The sequence below is a fragment of the Podarcis cretensis genome, assembly GCF_951804945.1.
Source record: "Podarcis cretensis genome assembly, chromosome: 8".
NCBI classification, from domain to species: Eukaryota; Metazoa; Chordata; class Lepidosauria; order Squamata; family Lacertidae; genus Podarcis; species Podarcis cretensis.
In genome coordinates, this window is record NC_137177.1 from 9,210,411 (window position 1) to 9,230,527 (window position 20,117).

The window sequence follows — 20,117 nt, forward strand, 5'->3', positions numbered from 1 at the left end:
GGAGTGCGCTTCCGGGGGTGAAGTCAAATGGCCGTGTTAGCAGCACTGAAGTGACTTTGCTGGAGCGCAAGCCTGGGCAGTGTGGATGGAGGCCCGGGGCTACTCAGTTGACAAGACTTCGGCCTCTCTGATGTGGTCCAACGGAAAGCTGAGCAAGATGTTGGGCACCAGCTTGGCTGAGGAGTTGACGGAAGGAGGCGTACAAGGCACCATCCAGCCGCCTTAGGGACAACTTCAGATTTGTGTAGGGTTTACTCCGGAGCCTTTTCTTCTTCCAAAGATATCCTGCAAGGCAGCAGAGGGTTAGGATCAGAGTTTCCCTTCTCCAAGATGGGCCACCTTCCCAGGGTGACGAGCCCCACCTGCCCTTAGAACGAAAGCAGCTTTTGGTATAAAATAGCATGGGTGTCCTAATCTTCTGGACACGGGTGGCGCTGTGGGTTAGAATCATAGAATCATAGAATCATAGAGTTGGAAGAGACCACAAGGGCCATCGAGTCCAACCCCCTGCCAAGCAGGAAACACCATCAGAGCACTCCTGACATATGGTTGTCAAGCCTCTGCTTAAAGACCTCCAAAGAAGGAGACTCCACCACACTCCTTGGCAGCAAATTCCACTGTCGAGCCTAGGGCTGTACACCACAGAGCCTAGGGCTTGCCAATCGGAAGGTCGGTGGTTCAAATCCCCGCGACGGGGTGAGCTCCCGTTGCTTAGTCCCTGCTTCTGCCAACCTAGCAGTTCGAAAGCATGCAGTGCAAGTAGATAAATAGGTACCGCTCTGGCGGGAAGGTAAATGGCGTTTCTGTGCGCTGCTCTGGTTCGCTAGAAGCGGCTTAGTCATGCTGGCCACATGACCTGGAAGCTGTACACTGGCTCCCTCGGCCAATAAAGCGAGATGAGCGCCGCAACCCCAGAGTCATCTGCAACTGGACTTAATTGTCAGGGGTCCCTCTACCTTTTACCTGAACTTTCAGGCAGCTAGCAACCAATAGTTCAGTTAATTGATCTATTGCATCCTTCTCCAACTGGTGCTGTTCTAGATGTCTTGGACAACAGCTGTTGTGCTGGTTTGGACAGATGGTGTTATTGTGACCCGAAATGTCTAATGGGCACCAGGATGAGAGAGGCTGACTTATTATCGCATGCTGTTTCTAACAGACCAACCCACCCCAAAATGCAGAGCATAAAGGCAACCGGCCTTCCCCTCCATCTCTCAGCACCTGGCATTTAGAGGTAGACTGCCTTTGAAGAGGGAGGCTCCACTAAGCCTTTCTGGCATTGCAAGGGCGTCCTGCAACATGGCTGCGTCCAAAATGAACTGGAGATGTCCGGTAACAATGAAAGTGGCATCACAGGCATCCCTCTGGTGTCCACACGGACTTTGAAAGGTGGCCTTGTTGAATAATAATAATAATAATAATAATAATAATTTATTATTTATACCCCGCCCATCTGGCTGGGCCTCCCCAGCCACTCTGGGCGGCTTCCATAGAAACCAAAAATACAGTAAAATATCACACGTTAAAAACTTCCCTGAACAGGGCTGCCTTCAGATGTCGTCTGAATGTCAGGTAGTTGTTTATCGCTTTGACATCTGCTGGAAGGGCGTTCCACAGGGCAGGCGCCACTACCGAGAAGGCCCTCTGCCTGGTTCCCTGTAGCTTTGCTTCTCGCAGTGAGGGAACCGCCAGAAGGCCCTCGGCGCTGGACCTCAGTGTCCGGGCAGAACGATGGGGGTGGAGACGCTCCTTCAGGTATACTGGACCGAGGCCGTTTAGGGCTTTAAAGGTCAGCACCAACACTGTGTCAGGAATCTGTGTCAGGAATACAGTTTGCGTGGCAAAGAAGAAGCAGAAAGGGACTTTGTTTCCTGTTTTGTACTCCTGTGCAGCAATGTGTACACGTCCTCGCTTGCTGGTCCTGCTCATCCTCACAGGTTTGTTTGTTTTCTGACTGCACTCAAATCCCTCGCTTGTACCCGTTGCCAGAGGCACCCCACCCGCCGTTTGCCCCCTTACGGCACGTCTGCCAGTTTGCCTCTTGTTGATGGCGCTCGGCCTTAGAGCCCCAGATGCTGAGCACCTGAGCTGTGCGGTTGGCAGGCTGTTGACGAAAACACAGCGATATTTTTGCAAGTAAGAACAAGCCTTGCGGTGGCGGCAGGCCTGCGGGATTTGCACACTCACAGAAGAGGCCTTGTTGCAGCAGCTGCAGACAAGGCAGATGCTTTCTCCCTGTTGGCTAAATGCCTCACGATTTAGTGCGGAGTGGAGCTTTCTATAAATCATTTAAAGCAGGCCTTACGCACTCCAGTGTTGAAAGGGTTCTTGGATAAAAGAAGTATTGACTTGCCTGCTGGATGCCCAAGTGCACTTGAAGAAGCGGGGAGACTTTTAACCTGAACATGCATTTGGGAACCCCTTTTCTGAACCTTGTGCCTTATACCTGCATGGTGGTCATTCTCCTGCTGCGACCCACCTGGGATTGGCCGTGACCTGCCAATTGAAGGCCAGGGGTCTAGCGGGTGGCGTTGGACTTTCCTGCCAAATTCCGGTGTGGCTGCCAGGAAAAAGGTAAAGGTAAAGGTGCCCCTGACCATTAGGTCCAGTCGCAGATGACTCTGGGGTTGTGGCGCTCATCTCACTCTATAGGCCAAGGGAGCCGGTGTTTGTCCGCAGACAGCTTCTGGGTCATGTGGCCAGCATGACTAAGCCGCTTCTGGCGAACCAGGGCAACGCCATTTCCTTCCTGCCAAAGTGGTACCTATTTATCTACTTGCACTTTGAGGTGCTTTCGAACTGCTAGGTTGGCAGGAGCAGGGACCGAGCAACGGGAGCTCACCCCGTCGTGGGGAATCGAACTGCCCACCTTCTGATCGGCAAGCCCAAGAGGCTCTGTGGTTTAACCCACAGCGCCACCCATGTATTGGCAATTCTAAAGCAAGAACAGGGAACCTCAGGCTTCGGGAGCGAAATACGCCCCACAAGCAGCAGAGTGTTTTTGTGTCAGGAGTGGGTCAGTAATAAATCACACGGGATAACTGAACTCTCTATTTGGAGAAACAAGGTCTGCTCAGAAGTGCTAGGTCTACTGAGCACAACAACTCCTCTTGGCAGGTCTTGCCCCTATATGGCACTTGTGGAGACTGAAGGTGCCTGCCTTCCCTCAGCTGCCTAAGTCTCCTCCCCAGGTCCTTCCCTAGCAATCGAAGACTATGCCTGTGTGCCTGATTTTGTTCCTCTCATTTCAGCCCTCTCCTGGTCCTGGGAGACCAGCAGGAGGAGAGCTTGCTGCAGCAGGAGGGGGAGACACACTGTCTTCTTCACCATTCGGTCTCATTTCTGCCTCTTGGCTTCCCTCCTCTCCTTCTCCTTCTGATTCTGGATTGCTCTCTGCCACGGACTCTCCCAGCTCACTAAGCCCTGTTACCTCTTCAGCTTCCAACATCCCAGTCTGCTCCCTCTTCTCCCTCTGACCAGTCCCACCACCAATCTCTGGGCTCTGAGGCTTCTTCCCTTGGGGGTTCCCCAGCTGGTTCCTCGTACCACTACTCTGCGTCCAGCCAGTCCACAACATTTCCCCTTGACTGTTTTAAGCTTCCTGCAGTAAGGTCAAAAGTCAACCCTTTAGGGTGGTGCAGGGAGCGCCCCCCCCCACAGGGCACCGAGCTGAGGGGGCACAAAATTGAGAAGATCCATTTCGGGGCACCAATTTTTGGCCTCACACAGGGCGCCATATTACAAAAGGTTCACGACTGGACCTAACGGTCAGGGGTCCCTTTACCTTTCACCCCAGTGCACCCCTGTTTTTGCCCTGCCTGCTTTTGCCCCTGGCCCCGCCCACCCCCGACATGGCCCCGCCCCTGGAAGGGAATATGGCGCCCGGGGTGAAAAGGGTTCCAGTTCTCGAGTTATTTCAACAGAGGTTTGCCGCCTCCTTATCCTAACACAGCGAAGCTCGCCTTGCCATTGCCTGTTCCTCTTGCATTTCCCGACATGCAAGTCCAGTCTTTTTTCTGACGTCGAGCTAAGCCCGCCAGCGATTTCCAGAAGCGAGATCTGCCGCCATCGTTTTCTGCGCAGGCTCTCAGCCACTGGAGTTAATTTCCTCTGTGAAGCATGGCAGTGTGTGTGTGTATCTTCTGTTGCCTTCTGTTCATCCCTGTGCTGTACCAGAAATACAGTACTGTGCATTGTGCGTGTCCAACGCCCTTGGCTTTCCAGTATTTGTCAGAAAAAAGTCCATTCCCATTGGCTTCCTTCTTGCTGAGCTTTTGTTTCTTACTTGTGATGATTAATCCACAGTGGCCAGCTTCTTTCTCCCTCCCTCCCATGAAAAGCCATTAGAGCATTTAAATTAAATTTCAGCCCGGGCCTCTCTTGCTCTCTCTGCGTCTTTAGTCTGTGTTTCCTGTTTGTCATGGGCCATTAATGACCCAATGGATCCACTGTAAAAGGCCCAGAGAGGGCTGAGAAATGTGACTGTGAGTGACATCAGTAGTAATAATAATAATAATAATAATAATATTTTTTATTTATACCCCGCCCTCCCCAGCCAAGGCCGGGCTCAGAGCGGCTTACAAACAATAATAAAAACAAGAAGAATGATTACAACTTAAAAACAAAAATAAAATACAACATTAAAATAATGGAACATTAAAATATTAAAATGTAGCCTCATCGCAGGAGGAGAAGGAAAAGAAAGAAAAAGAGAGAGAGAGAGAGAGAGAGAGAGAGAGAGAGAGAGAGAGAGAGAGGGAATCAAATTGGCTCCAAGCCAAAGGCCAGGCGGAACAGTAGCAGAACAGAATGTGTAATGTGGTTTCTTGATTGCCTCATCTCCGGGTCTTGGGTTTGGCCTTGGAGACTTCCTGAGGACCCTGACGAAAACCCAGCTTGCCCCGTGCCCGGTTACAGAATCATAGAATTGTAGACTTGGAAGCAAGGGTGCCAACTTGAATAACAAAATATCGTTGCCCTCGCCCCACATAATCGATCGTATGAGGCAGTGCGCACACACCATTTGAATGGGAATGCCCATCAACTTTGTGGTGGCCCAGCCCCCTCAAATCTTCTACTGTGGGGGCTGAAGCCCCTGGGAGTTGGCTCCCATGCTTTCAAGGGACCCCGAGGGTCATCTAGTCCAACCCCCTGCAATGCAGAAATCTTTTGCCCAACACGGGACTCGAACCCACCACCCTAAGATGAAGAGTTTCATGCTCTGCCAACTGAGCTAGACCCTGAACTTGGGCTCTGGCGAGTCTGAAGCCTAAATCCTGAGCCTGTATAGATGTGGGGTGTGTGTCTGTGTGTCTAGCCTTGTGGAGAGCAAGCTTTCAGTACCTCCGTTAATTCTGCTGTCCACACTCTCCCCTCCTTCAGTCTGGGTTTCCTCCTACCTAGGCCTCTCCCTTTTCAGAGTAGCAGGAAGTTCTCTATCTTCATTAAACGACAGCATGGACGAGACCTTAGCTGGAGGCAAGAACCCTCTGCATGTCAACAAGGCCGCCATAAACGAGGAGGAAACTTCTGTCTCTCTCTGCCCAACTTGAGGTCTGCTCCCTTTCCAGTTACCTCTTATGGAACGAGCAGGCGCAGGATTGTCACACCGTTTTATTTTTAACTGCTGGTGTCCTCCCCACTCCCCCCGTTCAGTTGCAAACTCGCTTTATTGCCTCCTCGCGTTCTTTGTGGTTGCTGTCGCACGAAAATGTGACTCAGGCCCAGAGCAAAGCATGCATCTCCCTTGACATCTATGCGCCTCAACTCCTTTTCCCTCAGCCCCTTTTGTCTTCCCACGGAAGAGATAGAGCTGTTTCGTTAGACAGGGCTTGTGGGGGTTCCTTCGAGCCCAAGGTAGCATTCTTCCTAAAGCTGCTTTCTTTGGCATATATGTGTTTGTGCAGGGTGGTTTTTTCCTGCCCCCTCCATGATCAGACATTCCTGCTGCTGCCTCTGGCCACATGGGATGGGTGTTGAGCTGTGGTCTAAACCACCGAGCCTCTTGGGCTTGCCGATCAGAAGGTCAGCGGTTCGAATCCCCGTGACAGAGTGAGCTCCCATTGCTCTGTCCCAGCTCCTGCCAACCTAGCAGTTCGAAAGCACACCAGTGCAAGTAGATAAATAGATACCACCACAACAGGAAGGTAAACGGCGTTTCCGTGCGCTCTGGTTTCCGTCACGGTGTCCTATTGCACCAGAAGCAGTTTAGTCCTGCTGGCCACATGACCCAGAAAGCTGTCTGTGGACAAACACCAGCTCCCTTGGCCTGAAAGCAAGATGAGCGCCGCAACCCCAGTCGCCTTTGACTGGACTTAACCATCCAGGGGTCCTTTACCTTTTTACCATCAAGGCAGGACTTCAGGGTCCCCACTCAGCAGAAGGGCCCCACCTATTCGGGTTGCCACCCATCCCTAGAAAAATGGGATCGCCCCTTTTTATGGACGAAAGTGTCCCCTGTCCCATTTGGACTTCAAACGGGACGCCATATTTCCTGTTTTTGAGATTGGCCGGCCCAAACAACAATACAGAGAAGGGGGAAGGAGTGGCGTTCTATCCCTCCCTCGCCCCCTGGAGGTCATATGTGGGGAACCCCCCCCCCGCAAAGTGGGGGGAGGATTTGGTGTCATGCGAGTGTGTGTGTGCCCCCCAATCCCCACCTTCCGGCCTGTCCTTTCTTTTGCCTGACCTGTCCCGTATTTTGCCTGACCAAAGATGGCAACCTTACGCCCAGTGATTGGCTCCACCACATTTTGAATCAACCAGAAGTGGGAAGAAGGAGGGCCATTTGGGCAGGGCCTCGGGCTCAACATGAGCCCCAGGTTTATAATAAATAATAAAAATAAATTTTTATTTATACCCTGCCCTTCCTGGTTGAAAAACCGGGTTCAGGGTGGCTAACAACAAATTTAAAACACTCTAAAACAATTATAAAAGCAGCATAAAATACAGTATAAAAACATGAATAACAATAAATTCAAAAATCAAAAATCAATTAGATAATCCCCAGGGCTAACTGGCTGAATTGGTCCTACTTGGGCCAGCGAGGAGGCCAGGGGAGAATTAGCTGTGGTGTTTAAAGGTAAAGGCACCCTTGACCATTAGGTCCAGTCGTGACCGACTCTGGTGTTGCGGCGCTCATCTTGCTTTATTGGCCGAGGGAGCCGGCGTACAGCTTCCGGGTCATGTGGCCAGCATGACTAAGCCGCTTCTGGCGAACCAGAGCAGCGCACGGAAACGCCGTTTACCTTCCCGCCAGAGCGGTACCTATTTATCTACTTGCACTTTGACGTGCTTTCGAACTGCTAGGTTGGCAGGAGCAGGGACCGAGCAACGGGAGCTCACCCCATCGCGGGGATTCGAACCGCCGACCTTCCGATCGGCAAGTACTAGGCTCTGTGGTTTAACCCACAGCGCCACCCGCGTCCCAGCTGTGGGGTTTAGAGATGTGTTAATTTTTTCTTCTTTCTTTTGCATTTGATCATAGAATCGTAGAGCTGGCAGGGTCACTGAGGGTCATCTGGTCCAACACCCTACAATGCAGGAATCTCAGGCAGAGCCTCCATGACAGATGGTCATGCAATCTCTGCTTAGAAACCTCCAAGGAAGGAGAGTCCCCAACTTTCCCGAGGGAGTCTGTTCCACCGTCGAACAGCTCTTACTGTCAGAAAGTTCTTCCTGATGTTTAGCTGGAATTTCCTTTCTTGCATCTTGGATCCATTGGTTTGAGTCCTAGCCTCCGGAGCAGGAGAAAACCAGCTTGCTCCATCTTCCGTGGGACAGCCCCAACTTGCTTTCATGCACACGGAACCAAAATGTGTCACGATCTTAATAATAATAATAAATTTTATTTATACACTGCCCTCCCCAGCCAAGACCTGGCTCAGGGCAGCTAACACCAGGTAAAAAAAAATTGATTAAAATACAATATAAAAACAAGATTTAATACAACATTAAAATGCAGCCTCATTTCAGGAGGAACTCAAATCAAAAACATTTTGGGGATGAAAACGTCAAATCTTCACCAAGGCCGACTATCCAAACTGGTCCTACATGGGCCAGAAAAAAGCCAGGGAAGTCCCCAAATAGGAGTTCCATCACAGAAGGAGAAAGGAAAAAGGAAAAAGGGATCAAGTTGATTCCAAGCCAAAGGCCAGGTGGAACAACTCTGTCTTACAGGCCCTGCAGAAAGAAATCAGATCCTGCAGGGCCCTGGTCTCATGAGACAGAGCGTTCCACCAGGCCGGAGCCAGTGTTGAAAAAGGCCCTGCCTCTGGTTGAGGCTAATCTGACTTCCTTAGGGCCCGGGACCTTTAGGGTGTTGCTATTTATGGACCTTAAGGTCCTCCGTGGGGCATACCGGGAGAGGCAGTCCTGTAGGTACGAGGGTCCTAGGCCGTGAAGGGCTTTAAAGGTCAAAACCAGCACCTTAAATATGACCCTGTACTCCATATTGCAGCTTTAGGGGTGCTCTGCAGAGTTTAAGAGATGTGATTTGGTAAAAGGGCATTCTTTGAGCACCGGTGTGAGGGCTGCTGCACTGGCATAAAGTTGAGAGTAACAGAGGCGTGATATGAAATGTGTCGACACAGCTAGACCAGTAGAAGCTTGCTGGGGCAAGAGGTTGCACAGAGCTGGCAGGATCAGATCTACAGTAGAAGAGTGCCAAGAGCCATCACAACTTCCCATGACTTCTCTTGCACAATTGGCACACTGCTAAGTGATTTCAAACCAGCACAGCATTGAATTCCTCCCATAATTTTTGGGTTCACCAAGTGATTTTCCTCATCTGCCTGCTATGTAAGCAATGGCACTCATCCCCTGAACATCAGCAGGAGAGAGAGTGGTTGGCTTGTTGTTTCAAAGTTATAAAACAGCAGAATTAGGTGGGAAGGAGATAGCAGTGCCCAACGACCTGTAAAATTTGATGAGTTGATGTCTACCCTTGTGGGTAGAATGGATGGTTTGGTCTAGAACTTTTCTCCCTGACATGCTAGATATTTTTTGGTTTCAGGGAGTGTTTCCCCTTCATTTCCCCCCATAGAAGGTTACAGTGGTACCTCCGGTTGCAAACGGGATCTGCTCCAGAGGTCCGGCCGCATCCTGAGGAATTCGCAACTGGAGGACCGCTTCTGCGCATGCGCGCACGGCGAAACCTGGAAAAATACTTCCGGGTTTGCCGCGTTCGCATACCGAAGTTTACATATCTAGAGGGATATGTAAGCGGAGGTACGACTGTATTTTAAAATGTCGATCCCCCACCTGCAGCACTCTTAATAGGATCACCATGGGTCCTACTTTGTAGAGTAAAGGTAAAGGGACCCCTGACCATTAGGTCCAGTCGGACCGACTCTGGGGTTGCGGCGCTCATCTCGCTTTACTGGCCGAGGGAGACGGCATACAGCTTCTGGGTCATGTGGCCGGCATGACTAAGCTGCTTCTGGCGAACCAGAGCAGCGCACGGAAATGCCGTTTACCTTCCCGCGGGAGCGGTGCCTATTTTTCTGCTTGCACTTTGAGGGGCTTTCGAAATGCTAGATTGGCAGGAGCAGGGACCGAGCAACGGGAGCTCACCTTGTCGCGGGGATTCAAACCGCCGACCTTCTGATCGGCAAGTCCTAGGCTCTGTGGTTTAACCCACAGCGTCACCTGCATCCCACTTTGTAGAGTACAGTCCTCTATTTGAAGGTGTCCTCTGTTTGAAGGGCCATCTGGTTCAGCTGAAAGACATTTCAAGTTAAAGAAGAAAGAGCTGGATGTGCGTATGGCTTCAAGTTCCCCATCTACACTGAGCCCCTTGGGTTGCAGATTGAAGCTCAGCCCCTTCCCCACTACGGCATCGCACTTGTATTTTAAGCTGTAGCCATCATTTCGAAATATGCATCTATCAGATAAATTGGCGTTTGCAAAACGTATGCAGATCAGTGTCCTCCCTTATTTTGGCTGGGCATTTCTGTGGGTTTTTTGGGGGATGGAGTCACTGCCGTGTTGTAGTCCTCCGCCCTTTCGTTCGGCTACCTGCGTAGGCAAGACCTGAGACGTCTTCCTGATAGGAATCTGTCCCTTGGGTGAGCCATGGGGGACCAGCCCTGGTGACTGAACACATGGGAAAAGAGGATGGCAGTTGCCTATTGCCAGGAGGCCATTCTGCACTTGCGTAAGGATTCCGCGAACGAGTAGAATTGCATTGTATTTTGCAATATCGGGCAATGACTGCTGATACTGCTTGAGAAACCTGGAGGTGAGGCTGCTGCCATCTCTCACCGCATCCCAGCGGAAGCCTTGGCTCCTCTGACGCTTGCCCAAGTGGAAGAAACCCAACCTCAGAGCCGATCACGCAGATCGGTGCCAGAATTCTCCCACCCACAGCCTCCACAAGTCTATGCCAGCATTCTGCAACCTGGAGATGTTTTAGAGTACAAGAAAAGGCTGTCATTGGCAGCAGCTTCTCTGGATATTTTAAGCAGTTTTAATAGCACAGGAGATTAATGAATATATGATGCTCTCTTGTGCTGTGTCATAACGTTGGTCCATCAAGTCAAGGGCTTATCTGCTGTGACTGGCAGGGGTCTTTGGAGTCTCAAGCAGATGTTTTTCCTCTGATATTTGGGGTCCTTTTAGCAGGGTATACAGATGCCTGCTTCTTGGGAGAAAAGCAACGACAAACCTAGACAGCATCTTAAAAAGTAGAGACATCACCTTGCCAATAAAGGTCCGTATAGTTAAAGCTATGGTTTTCCCAGTAGTGATGTATGGAAGTGAGAGCTGGACCATAAAGAAGGCTGATCACCGAAGAATGGATGCTTTTGAATTCTGGTGCTGGAGGAGACTCTTGAGAGTCCCATGGACTGCAAGAAGATCAAACCTATCCATTCTGAAGGAAATCAGCCCTGAGTGCTCACTGGGAGGACAGATCCTGAAGCTGAGGCTCCAAGACTTTGGCCACCTCATGAGAAGAGAAGACTCCCTGGAAAAGACCCTGATGCTGGGAAAGATGGAGGGCACAAGGAGAAGGGGACCACAGAGGACGAGATGGTTGGACAGTGTTCTTGAAGCTACCAGCATGAGTTTGACTAAACTGCGGGAGACAGTGGAAGACAGGAGTGCCTGGCGTGCTCTGGTCCATGGGGTCATGAAGAGTTGGACATGACTAAATGACTAAACAACAACAACAATAGCACAGGAGATTAATGAATATATGATGCTCTCTTATGCTGTGTCATAACGTTGGTCCATCAAGTCAAGGGCTTATCTGCTGTGACTGGCAGGGTCTTTGGAGTCTCAGGCAGATGTTTTCACTCTAGCTCTGATATTTGGGGTCCTTTTAGCAGGGTATACACGGCATGCAGGCTACCACAAAGCTATGATACAAATAACAAATATTTCCTACCTACATCACTTCCCCTGGTTCCCATGGTTCACGTCGGCTATCAATTTCAGGTATCATGATGGACACGCTGGGCGACCTGACTCTACTATCCAAGATTTTATTAAGCATTAAGACAGATATTCCAAAATGTAGTGTAAAGGTAAAGGTAAAGGGACCCCTGACCATTAGGTCCAGTCGTGGCCGACTCTGGAGTTGCGGCGCTCATCTCGCTTTATTGGCCAAGGGAGCTGGCGTACAGCTTCCGGGTTGTGTGGCCAGCATGACTAAGACGCTTCTGGCGAAACAGAGCAGCGCACGGAAACGCCGTTTACCTTCCCGCCGGAGCGGTACCTATTTATCTACTTGCACTTTGACGTGCTTTTGAACTGCTAGGTTGGCAGGAGCAGAGACCGAGCAACGGGAGCTCACCCCGTCGCGGGGATTCGAACCGCCGACCTTCCGATCAGCAAGTCCTAGGCTCTGTGGTTTAACCCACAGCGCCCACCCGTGTCCCTAAAATGTAGTGTAGTCTAGTGTAAAAGCAGCTGGCATTTTTACCTTCTGTCACAGTAAACTACAGCTAAGATAAACGGTGGTTTAATCATAGAATCATGGCAGGGGGTTGGGCTAGATGACCCTTGGCTTCGCTTCCAACTCTGCAATTCTCCGATTCTATGACAAATCTCTCTCTCTCTCTCCCTAAACCCCCTAGATATCCACCTCAGGCTCTTCTGTAATGCACAGAGGTCAGCTCAATTAAGCAACCCAGGTGAGCAAACGGAAGCGGTGTTTCAGCTAACACATAATTAACCTGTTGCCAACTCCAAACAGATAAAGGTCACACACGCAGGCACAGCACCTCTTGTTTTCTTTTCGGCTGAAACAGCTTCAGAAATGCAAATTGTCCAAAAAATAATAATAATGCCAGCTAAGTTCGCCTCCTGTTTGAGAAGAAAAAGTTGCCGTGTTTTTTTTTTGCACACAGGAAACTGCTGAATTCCTAAAATAAAGGTGCCAATTTTGAAGGTATTTTTAAAAAGGTGGGGCGGGTGAGAGAGCCAACCCTGGCAAAGGAAGACTGAGAATTTTCCTCATCTGTCTTTGCCTTATAGGGTTGTCGAAAAGGCTCTTTAAAAACATCGGTACTGGACCTAGGTAATAAGGGCTCCTGCCACATCTGTTTAGATAACTTTGGGCACCCACTTGATTTTACAAATCTTGTTCTTCAGCTGTTTGGGAGGAAGAGGGAGAACAGCCAGAAATAACCTTCAAACTCTTGCAATGCCAACAGACTGAACTTGTTTTGCACAAACAGTCCTCTTTGCCTAGATTAGCACACTCTTCTTCCACCATCCACCTCTCTGAAAATTTCCACGCAGTGTCCTTCTAAAGCAGGGGTCAGCAAACTTTTTCAGCCATGGACCGCTCCACTGTCCCTCAAACCATGTGGTGGGCCGGACTATATTATGAAAAAAAATATGAACGAATTCCTATGCGCCACAAATAACCCAGAGATGCATTTTAAATAAAAGCACACATACTACTCATGTAAAAACACCAGGCAGGCCCCACAAATAACCCAGAGATGCATTTCAAATACAGTGGTACCTCGGGTTACATACGCTTCAGGTTACATACGCTTCAGGTTACAGACTCCGCTAACCCAGAAATAGTGCTTCAGGTTAAGAACTATGCTTCAGGATGAGAACAGAAATCGTGTCCTGGGGGTGCTGCGGCAGCAGGAGGCCCCATTAGCTAAAGTGGTGTTTCAGGTTAAGAACAGTTTCAGGTTAAGAACGGACCTCCAGAACAAATTAAATACTTAACCCGAGGTGCCACTGTAGGACACATTCTACTCATGTAAAAACACGCTGATTCCCGGACCATCCGTCGGCTGGATTGAGAAGGCACTCGGGCCCCATCCGGCCCACGGGCCTTAGGTTGCCTACCCCTGTTCTAAGGGGTGATGAACTTACACAGCGGCTGAGTCTCAGGATCAGCCCAAACCCTTGAACGGATTTGTTACTAGAGCATGGCTGTTTGGTTTGTTTCAATAAGGTATTGCTGTCAATTATTTGTCACTCCCTCTAATAGCAAGCTCAGGTGGCTGAGTGCTGGTCTATTCCGCTGCAGTTCGGCTCATGAAACGAAATTGTGTTCTTCATTTTCCTGTATGCTGTGTTGGAATTGTTTGCATACAACCGTCCTATTGTTCCACACCGTTTATTTAAACACAAAGGAAATACAATGCAAATGACATGAGGGGACATCATCAATTGCATATTGTTTGTGGACGGAACAATTGCATTTGCCAGCTCGATTTACGATCTGGTGATGAAATGAATAAGCAAACATTGGGAATTTCTGCTAACACGTCCGTCAGAATTCTGCAGAATCCCTAGTGGTTGCTGCATATGCAGGGAAAACTCTCTAGAACATTGTAGGAATTTTAAGAGATATTTTATCAGGTAGCCCCCAGTAAGAAGGAACCTGCCGTTTTGTTTAAAGATGCACGTCTGGTTTTCCATCGCAGTCTTCCTGCCTCATGAACCAAGCAATGCTGGAAGAGACAAGTTCAATGATCTTAAAGTTTTGATTAGGTGGCCATTGTAAGTAATGGAATAACAGGCGTCTGTTCTAGGCTTAGCGGAACCTTGACCTGGAGAAATATCGGGGTGGGGATGTACTGCAACATTTTATTGCAGGCTGTACAGTGGTACCTCGGGTTACATACGCTTCAGGTTACATATGCTTTAGGTTACAGACTCCACTAACCCATAAATTGTACCTCGGGTTAAGAACTTTGCTTCAGGATGAGAACAGAAATCGTGCTCTGGCAGCAGGAGGCCTCATTAGCTAAAGTGGTGCTTCAGGTTAAGAACAGTTTCAGGTTAAGTACGGACCTCTGGAACGAATTAAGTTCTTAACCCGAGGTACCACTGTACTTGTAAAATACCTACTGTTGTGCTCAGTGCTATTTTTATAGAAAAAAGGGTGCTGGAACTTACCACAAAATCCTCCCTTGTTCTCTTATAATGACAATGGCGCCCACCTGAGAGGTGTCAGAACTGAGTCCCGGTGAGTTCCCAATGAGGGGGGGAAACTCTGGTTTGTTAGACACTGAGCAGAGTTCTAAATAGCTACTTCTAAAGCTTTGCAAAAGCTGGTTCTCCTTTCTCGCATGTCAGAAATTTGGGGTATCTGTGGACGATGGGGGGGAGTGCGTACAAAATGAAGCGGGCTTGCAACTTTTCTCGAAAGTTTTTATTTTATTTTATTTGAAAGTGTCACGGGTAATTACAACTGCCATGTGAACAAAACAAGTGGGAACGGAGGTTATATAAAAGAAGAGCCCCTGGTTATGAATCGAAGGTCAAACCTCCATAAAATCAGCAGCTGAGCTGAAGGCGACGTAAACAGACTTGTTGGATTAGCAGCTCCTTCCAAAAATATTATAAATTTCTAGGGGAGATTTGTGGAGGAAGAATCTTAACTGGTTTTGCACATTCTGGACCGACTCCGTCACAAGGGGGGTCATAAACCAAAGACCTTTACAGCTAAGCACCTAGCTCAGCCATCAGCTATTGGAATTTGCGTACAAAGGACACCTATGTATAAACATAGATTATATTATACATATGTATTATACATAGATGTATAAATGGCCAAACTGAAACATGCAATTTAAAGATCAAAGAGAGCGTAGTTGTGGCCTTTCCTTTCCCCCCAATGCCACTCTCTAGCAATTTTGTGGTCTCTGCCGTCACCGGCTTATCTTGATCAGCAGGGAGAAAACTCAGATTGCAACCAGCTGAACACCCCAAACGAGGCAATAATTATGGGGCTGAGTAACCGTTTATGCAAATCTCTGTTTCGCCATCAACCCCCTCCGTTGTGTTTCACGATCTTGCTTTCGTTCAGGTGCTTGAGAAATTCCATATTTTGGAATTGCCGGCTAAACATAAGCTGTGTGCACAGCATACATTTAAAGCACACACAGCCCCCCCCCAATAATAATTATGGGAACTGTAGTTTGTTAAGGGTGCTGGGAATTTAGATCTGTGATGGGGAAACGACAGATTCCCAGTATTCTTGGGCGGCGTCGGGAGAATGTGCTTTAAATGTATGGCGTGCATAGAATTTGGCATGGGAGGGCGCTCTATAGGAGACCTGTTTCTTTTGGGATAGCTCATTTGGTAGAGCAGGAGGCTCTTAATCTGAAGGTTGTGGGTTCGAGTCTCACACACGAGCATTGCAAGGGCTTGGACTGGATGACTTCCATGGTCCCTTCCAACTCTACGTGATTCTAAGAGCGGAGACCCTTGGGAACTTTGCTCTTTCTCTTTCTCTCCTATTTTTTCTTATCCTTCTTTCTACTCTGACACCTACCCTTCAAACTCTTCTAACCCATCAGAGACTATTAGCAGGGAGAGAGAGTGTACACTTGCCAGAGGTCCAAGCCAATGACTTCCAAAGTGCTTTTCCAATGAGGCTGAGGGCCTCAGATAACTGAACCTTGTCAGAGTAATCCCTGTTCTCCTTAACACTTAGTGGTGGCCTCAAAATGGTTTTTTTCTGTCATATCTCCAAGACCATTCCTTCTGCCATACAAGACACACTGCCCACTCCTTGCTTCAGACGGCCTCGCAAACATTCATCTTGCTGCCCAGACTTCGCCCCACCCTTTCAATCTCAAAATTATCACCAAATTCCTTTTTTTAATAAAGCGGTTTTACGAAACACTTTTTAACGTCGTGTTTTTGCACATGGCTTAGAGGTGGCTTTTTTTCTTTTTAAAAAGTGGCGCTTTACAACTGCTTTCGAATAAATACGTTATTTGTTTCCAAAAAATTATACGCTGCTTGATTGGGTTTTTTATTATTTTTAAAAAAACACCCCTGCAACCCCCCCTCCCCCAAATCTCAAAATGGTTTATATGCCTACTGTGTGTCTCTTACGGGAGCTTCCTTCCGTGATATAACATTTATTATTATCATTATTTATTAAATTTGTATAACGCCCTATACCCATAGATATCAGGGCTGTTCACAACAATATAAAAACCACAAAATGCGTAATAAAAATCAGAACAGAAACAAACCAGTAACAAAACCTTCCACAACACATTTAAAAGGGCATTGGGTATCAATCAACCCAAGGCCTGACTGAAGAGAAATGTTTTCGCCTGGAGCCTAAAGACATGTAATGAAGACTCCAGGCGAGGCTCCCTTGAGGAGAGCATCCCACAAGAGGGGAGCCACCACAGAAAAGGCCCTGTTTTGTGTTGACAGCCTCCGGACCTCCCATGGGGGTGACACATGAAGAAAGGCCTCAGGTGATGATTGCAGGGTCCGGGACAGTTTATATGGGGAGAGGTAGTCATTGAGGTATTGCGGTCCTGCGCCGTTTAAGGCTCTATAGGTCAAAACCTATATGGAGGCAGTGAGAGATTTTACTTTCTTGGGCTCCATGATTACTGCAGATGGTGACAGCAGTCACGAAATTAAAAGACGCCTGCTTCTTGGGAGAAAAGCAAGGACAAACCTAGACAGCATCTTAAAAAGTAGAGACATCATCTTGCCAACAAAGGTCCGTATAGTTAAAGCTATGGTTTTCCCAGTAGTGATGTATGGAAGTGAGAGCTGGACCATAAAGAAGGCTGATTGCAGAAGAATTGATGCTTTTGAATTCTGGTGCTGGAGGAGACTCTTGAGAGTCCCATGGACTGCAAGAAGATCAAACCTCTCCATTCTGAAGGAAATCAGCCCTGAGTGCTCACTGGAAAGACAGATCCTGAAGCTGAGGCTCCAAGACTTTGGCCACCTCATGAGAAGAGAAGACTCCCTGGAAAAGACCCTGATGTTGGGAAAGATGGAGGGCACAAGGAGAAGGGGACCACAGAGGACGAGATGGTGGAACAGTGTTCTCGAAGCTACCAGCATGAGTTTGACCAAACTGCGGGAAGCAGTGGAAGACAGGAGTGCCTGGCGTGCTCTGGTCCAGGGGGACACGAAGAGTCGGACACGACTAAACGACTAAACAACAACAAGGTCAAAACTAGCACTTTGAATTGGGCCTGGAAACTGGCAGCCAGAGCAGTCAGGCCGAGATCGGTGTCATATCCCCGAAACCGTCTTGCCTCGTTGAGCAACCTGGCCACCAAATTCTGCGCCGGCTGGAGTTTCCGAACCGTCTTCAGAGGCCACATGTAAAAGCATTCCTACAGAACTTGATCTACTTGACCCTGAGGACCCACACCTCCGGAAAGCCCCTATTAAAAAGCCCCTCAGGCACTCACAAACCTCCCCACGCTTCTTCTGCACCTCCAAGCCCGAAATCTTGAGAATTGCTACTACCGCAGAGAGGTGACGTGGTGCTACACCAGTTGAACTCTCAGCCAGTTATGCAACCGTTTCAAGGCGTGCTAGGTGGCCGAGACAGGAGGGAACACCTGCCCTGTGTGTTTTCCGAAACTGGTTGTGGATGCCCCAGGCCACATCCGAGGTGTGTTTTCTGTAAGTCCCTAAGATGCCTGGTCTTATCTCCTGACTTCATTCCTCAGGTGGGCCCACCCAGTGCTATAATAATAATAATAATAATAATAATAATAATAATAATAATTTATTTATATCCCGCCCTCCCCAGCTGAAGCCGGGCTAAATGTTTTGGGGTACAGTAGTACCTCGGGTTAAGAACTTAATTCGTTCCGGAGGTCCATTCTTAACCTGAAACTGTTCTTAACCTGAAGCACCACTTTAGCTAATGGGGCCTCCTGCTGCCCCTGCGCAATTTGTTCTCATCCTGAAGCAAAGTTCTTAACCTGAAGCACTATTTCTGGGTTAGCGGTACCTCGGGTTACATACGCTTCAGGAAACATACGCTTCAGGTTATAAACTCCGCTAAGTACTTAACCCGAGGTACCACTGTACTCTCATTTTCCCTACTCATATTGAAATACTGCCCTTCAATGAGACCAACTTTGAGATTCACAAAATGTTTAGGGGTATGCGTACCCCCGGAAAAAAGCGCTGGGTCCACCTGCCTCGACCTTTCCCTCCAGATTTGCTTTTCCGAGCTGCCAAGCGAGTCCTTAAGCAAATGATTCCCTCCCACAGCCCTGCCGGCAGCATGAATATTTGATGGGAGATGAAATATTAAGACACTTTAAAAAAACAACAACCAGAAAATGAAATGCCCCACCCTTTTGCCTTCCTTCCAGTGGTTTTCTGCTCTGGGAAGAAGCACATGCCTGCCTTGTTTTTTTGCTCTCTGCTTCACCTTTCTTTCCTCTCCCCAAGAGAGGCGGCTTGTGTCTGTGAATGGTTTTGGTTTTGCAGAAATAAATAAATAAAAAAGTGGGAGGTTTCGCTTCTGCTTCCAGTGTCAGGATGTGTGTCTCTAGTGTATGTGTGCGATGAGAGAGACACCCATAACGCCTGGAGCAATAGCAGAGGAGGGAGAGAGCAGAGGAGGAGAGAGATGAAGACAGTCTAACTTCAAGCAGAGAAGAGGAGAGAAGGACAATACGAGCCTCCCCATTCTCACAAGGCCTTCAGGTGAGACCTGGGTCTGTTCTGGGCAATGGTGCCTCTTCTGTGAAATCCTGCATGTGCGTTTACCTGGGAGCAAGCTGAACACAGTGGGAATGACTCCCAAGCAAACATGCCAAGCATTTTTGCAGAGCAGTCCTGTGTCTACTTGTTAGGAAGCGAGTGCCATCCAGCAGAGAAATGCTCATTTTTTTCTCCTGAGCAAACACGCTCAGCATCACACGGTGTGAGCCTGGGTGGCAGGACTGTAGCATGGCTGAAACTGGGTGCACGCTTCCCACCTCGGATCAAATCTATGCTGCCAGGTGCCATAAGAAAGCTGCAGAGATAGCGCAGGATAGTGCGCACCCCGGAAATGATCTCTTTCAGCTTCTGCCTTCTGGAAGAAGGTACAGGGTTATAAAGACTAGGACTAGCCGTCTGAGAAACAGTTTCTATCTAAATGTGATTTTAAATGCGATGTAAGGAGTCTCTGTGGGAGTATATTGTATTTAAAAATGGGGTATCAGAGTTTTTAGGAGGTTAACCAGGTTAGTTGGGATAGCAGGCTTGTTGGTTTTTGAATGTCTGATGTAGATTTTTTCCAATTTCGTTGTTCTGTATGGGACAATAACAATAAAGATTATTGTATGGTATCAAAACAACTTTTATATGAGAGGACACAGGTGAAGGAAAGACAGAGCTTTTGAGAGTTGTTCTTTTTTTTGGGGGGGGGGGAGTTTGTTGTTGTTACCAATGTGCTTTGTTTGGGGGAGAGTGGGCTGGAGGGGGGAGAGTTTGCTCTGTGTGTTGCTTCTACTTCCTGGTGCCTTTTATGACAGGTGAAAATAAACGATGGGGCGATAGGAGACCTCTAGGATAAAATGCTTTAGCTGAAAAGTCTGCAAGTGCTGTCAGTCAGCCCGTGGCTCTGGCGTTTGTCTTCCTCATGTGATTTGCGATATTGAATTCTTGAGTTGAAAAAGCAGGATTAGAGGTGGAAAGTGAGTTGGCTTTTTTTAAAAAAAAAAAAAATGTGTGAAATTAAATTGCAGTCGTGACGGATGGGAAAACAAGAGGAAAGCAAAGAAATGGGACAAAAATAGGGAAAGTGACATTTTACACATGTACATCCTTGCCAGGGGTTGGACTAGATGACCGTGCTGGTGCCTTCCAACGCTGCTCTTTCTGTGAATCTGTGATCGCATGCCTAAAGACTC

General features: G+C 48.4%; 2 protein-coding genes across 5 annotated transcripts in view; one reads left to right on the forward strand and one right to left on the reverse strand.

The window, feature by feature from the left end:
* BCKDHA (branched chain keto acid dehydrogenase E1 subunit alpha) overlaps positions 1 to 20,117 on the reverse strand; it is a 191,490-nt gene that overhangs the window by 140,041 nt on the left and 31,332 nt on the right. The gene's annotated exons all lie outside the window — the stretch shown is intronic.
* The window catches only part of B3GNT8 (UDP-GlcNAc:betaGal beta-1,3-N-acetylglucosaminyltransferase 8), a 117,843-nt gene that overhangs the window by 79,672 nt on the left and 18,054 nt on the right, over positions 1 to 20,117 (forward strand). Inside the window, exon 2 of one of the 4 annotated variants that reach the window (XM_079985605.1) lies at positions 19,238 to 19,307. In XM_079985605.1, coding sequence (XP_079841731.1) covers positions 19,238 to 19,307 — 70 coding nt within the window. The other 3 variants (XM_079985608.1, XM_079985604.1, XM_079985606.1) reach the window with 3 other exon arrangements.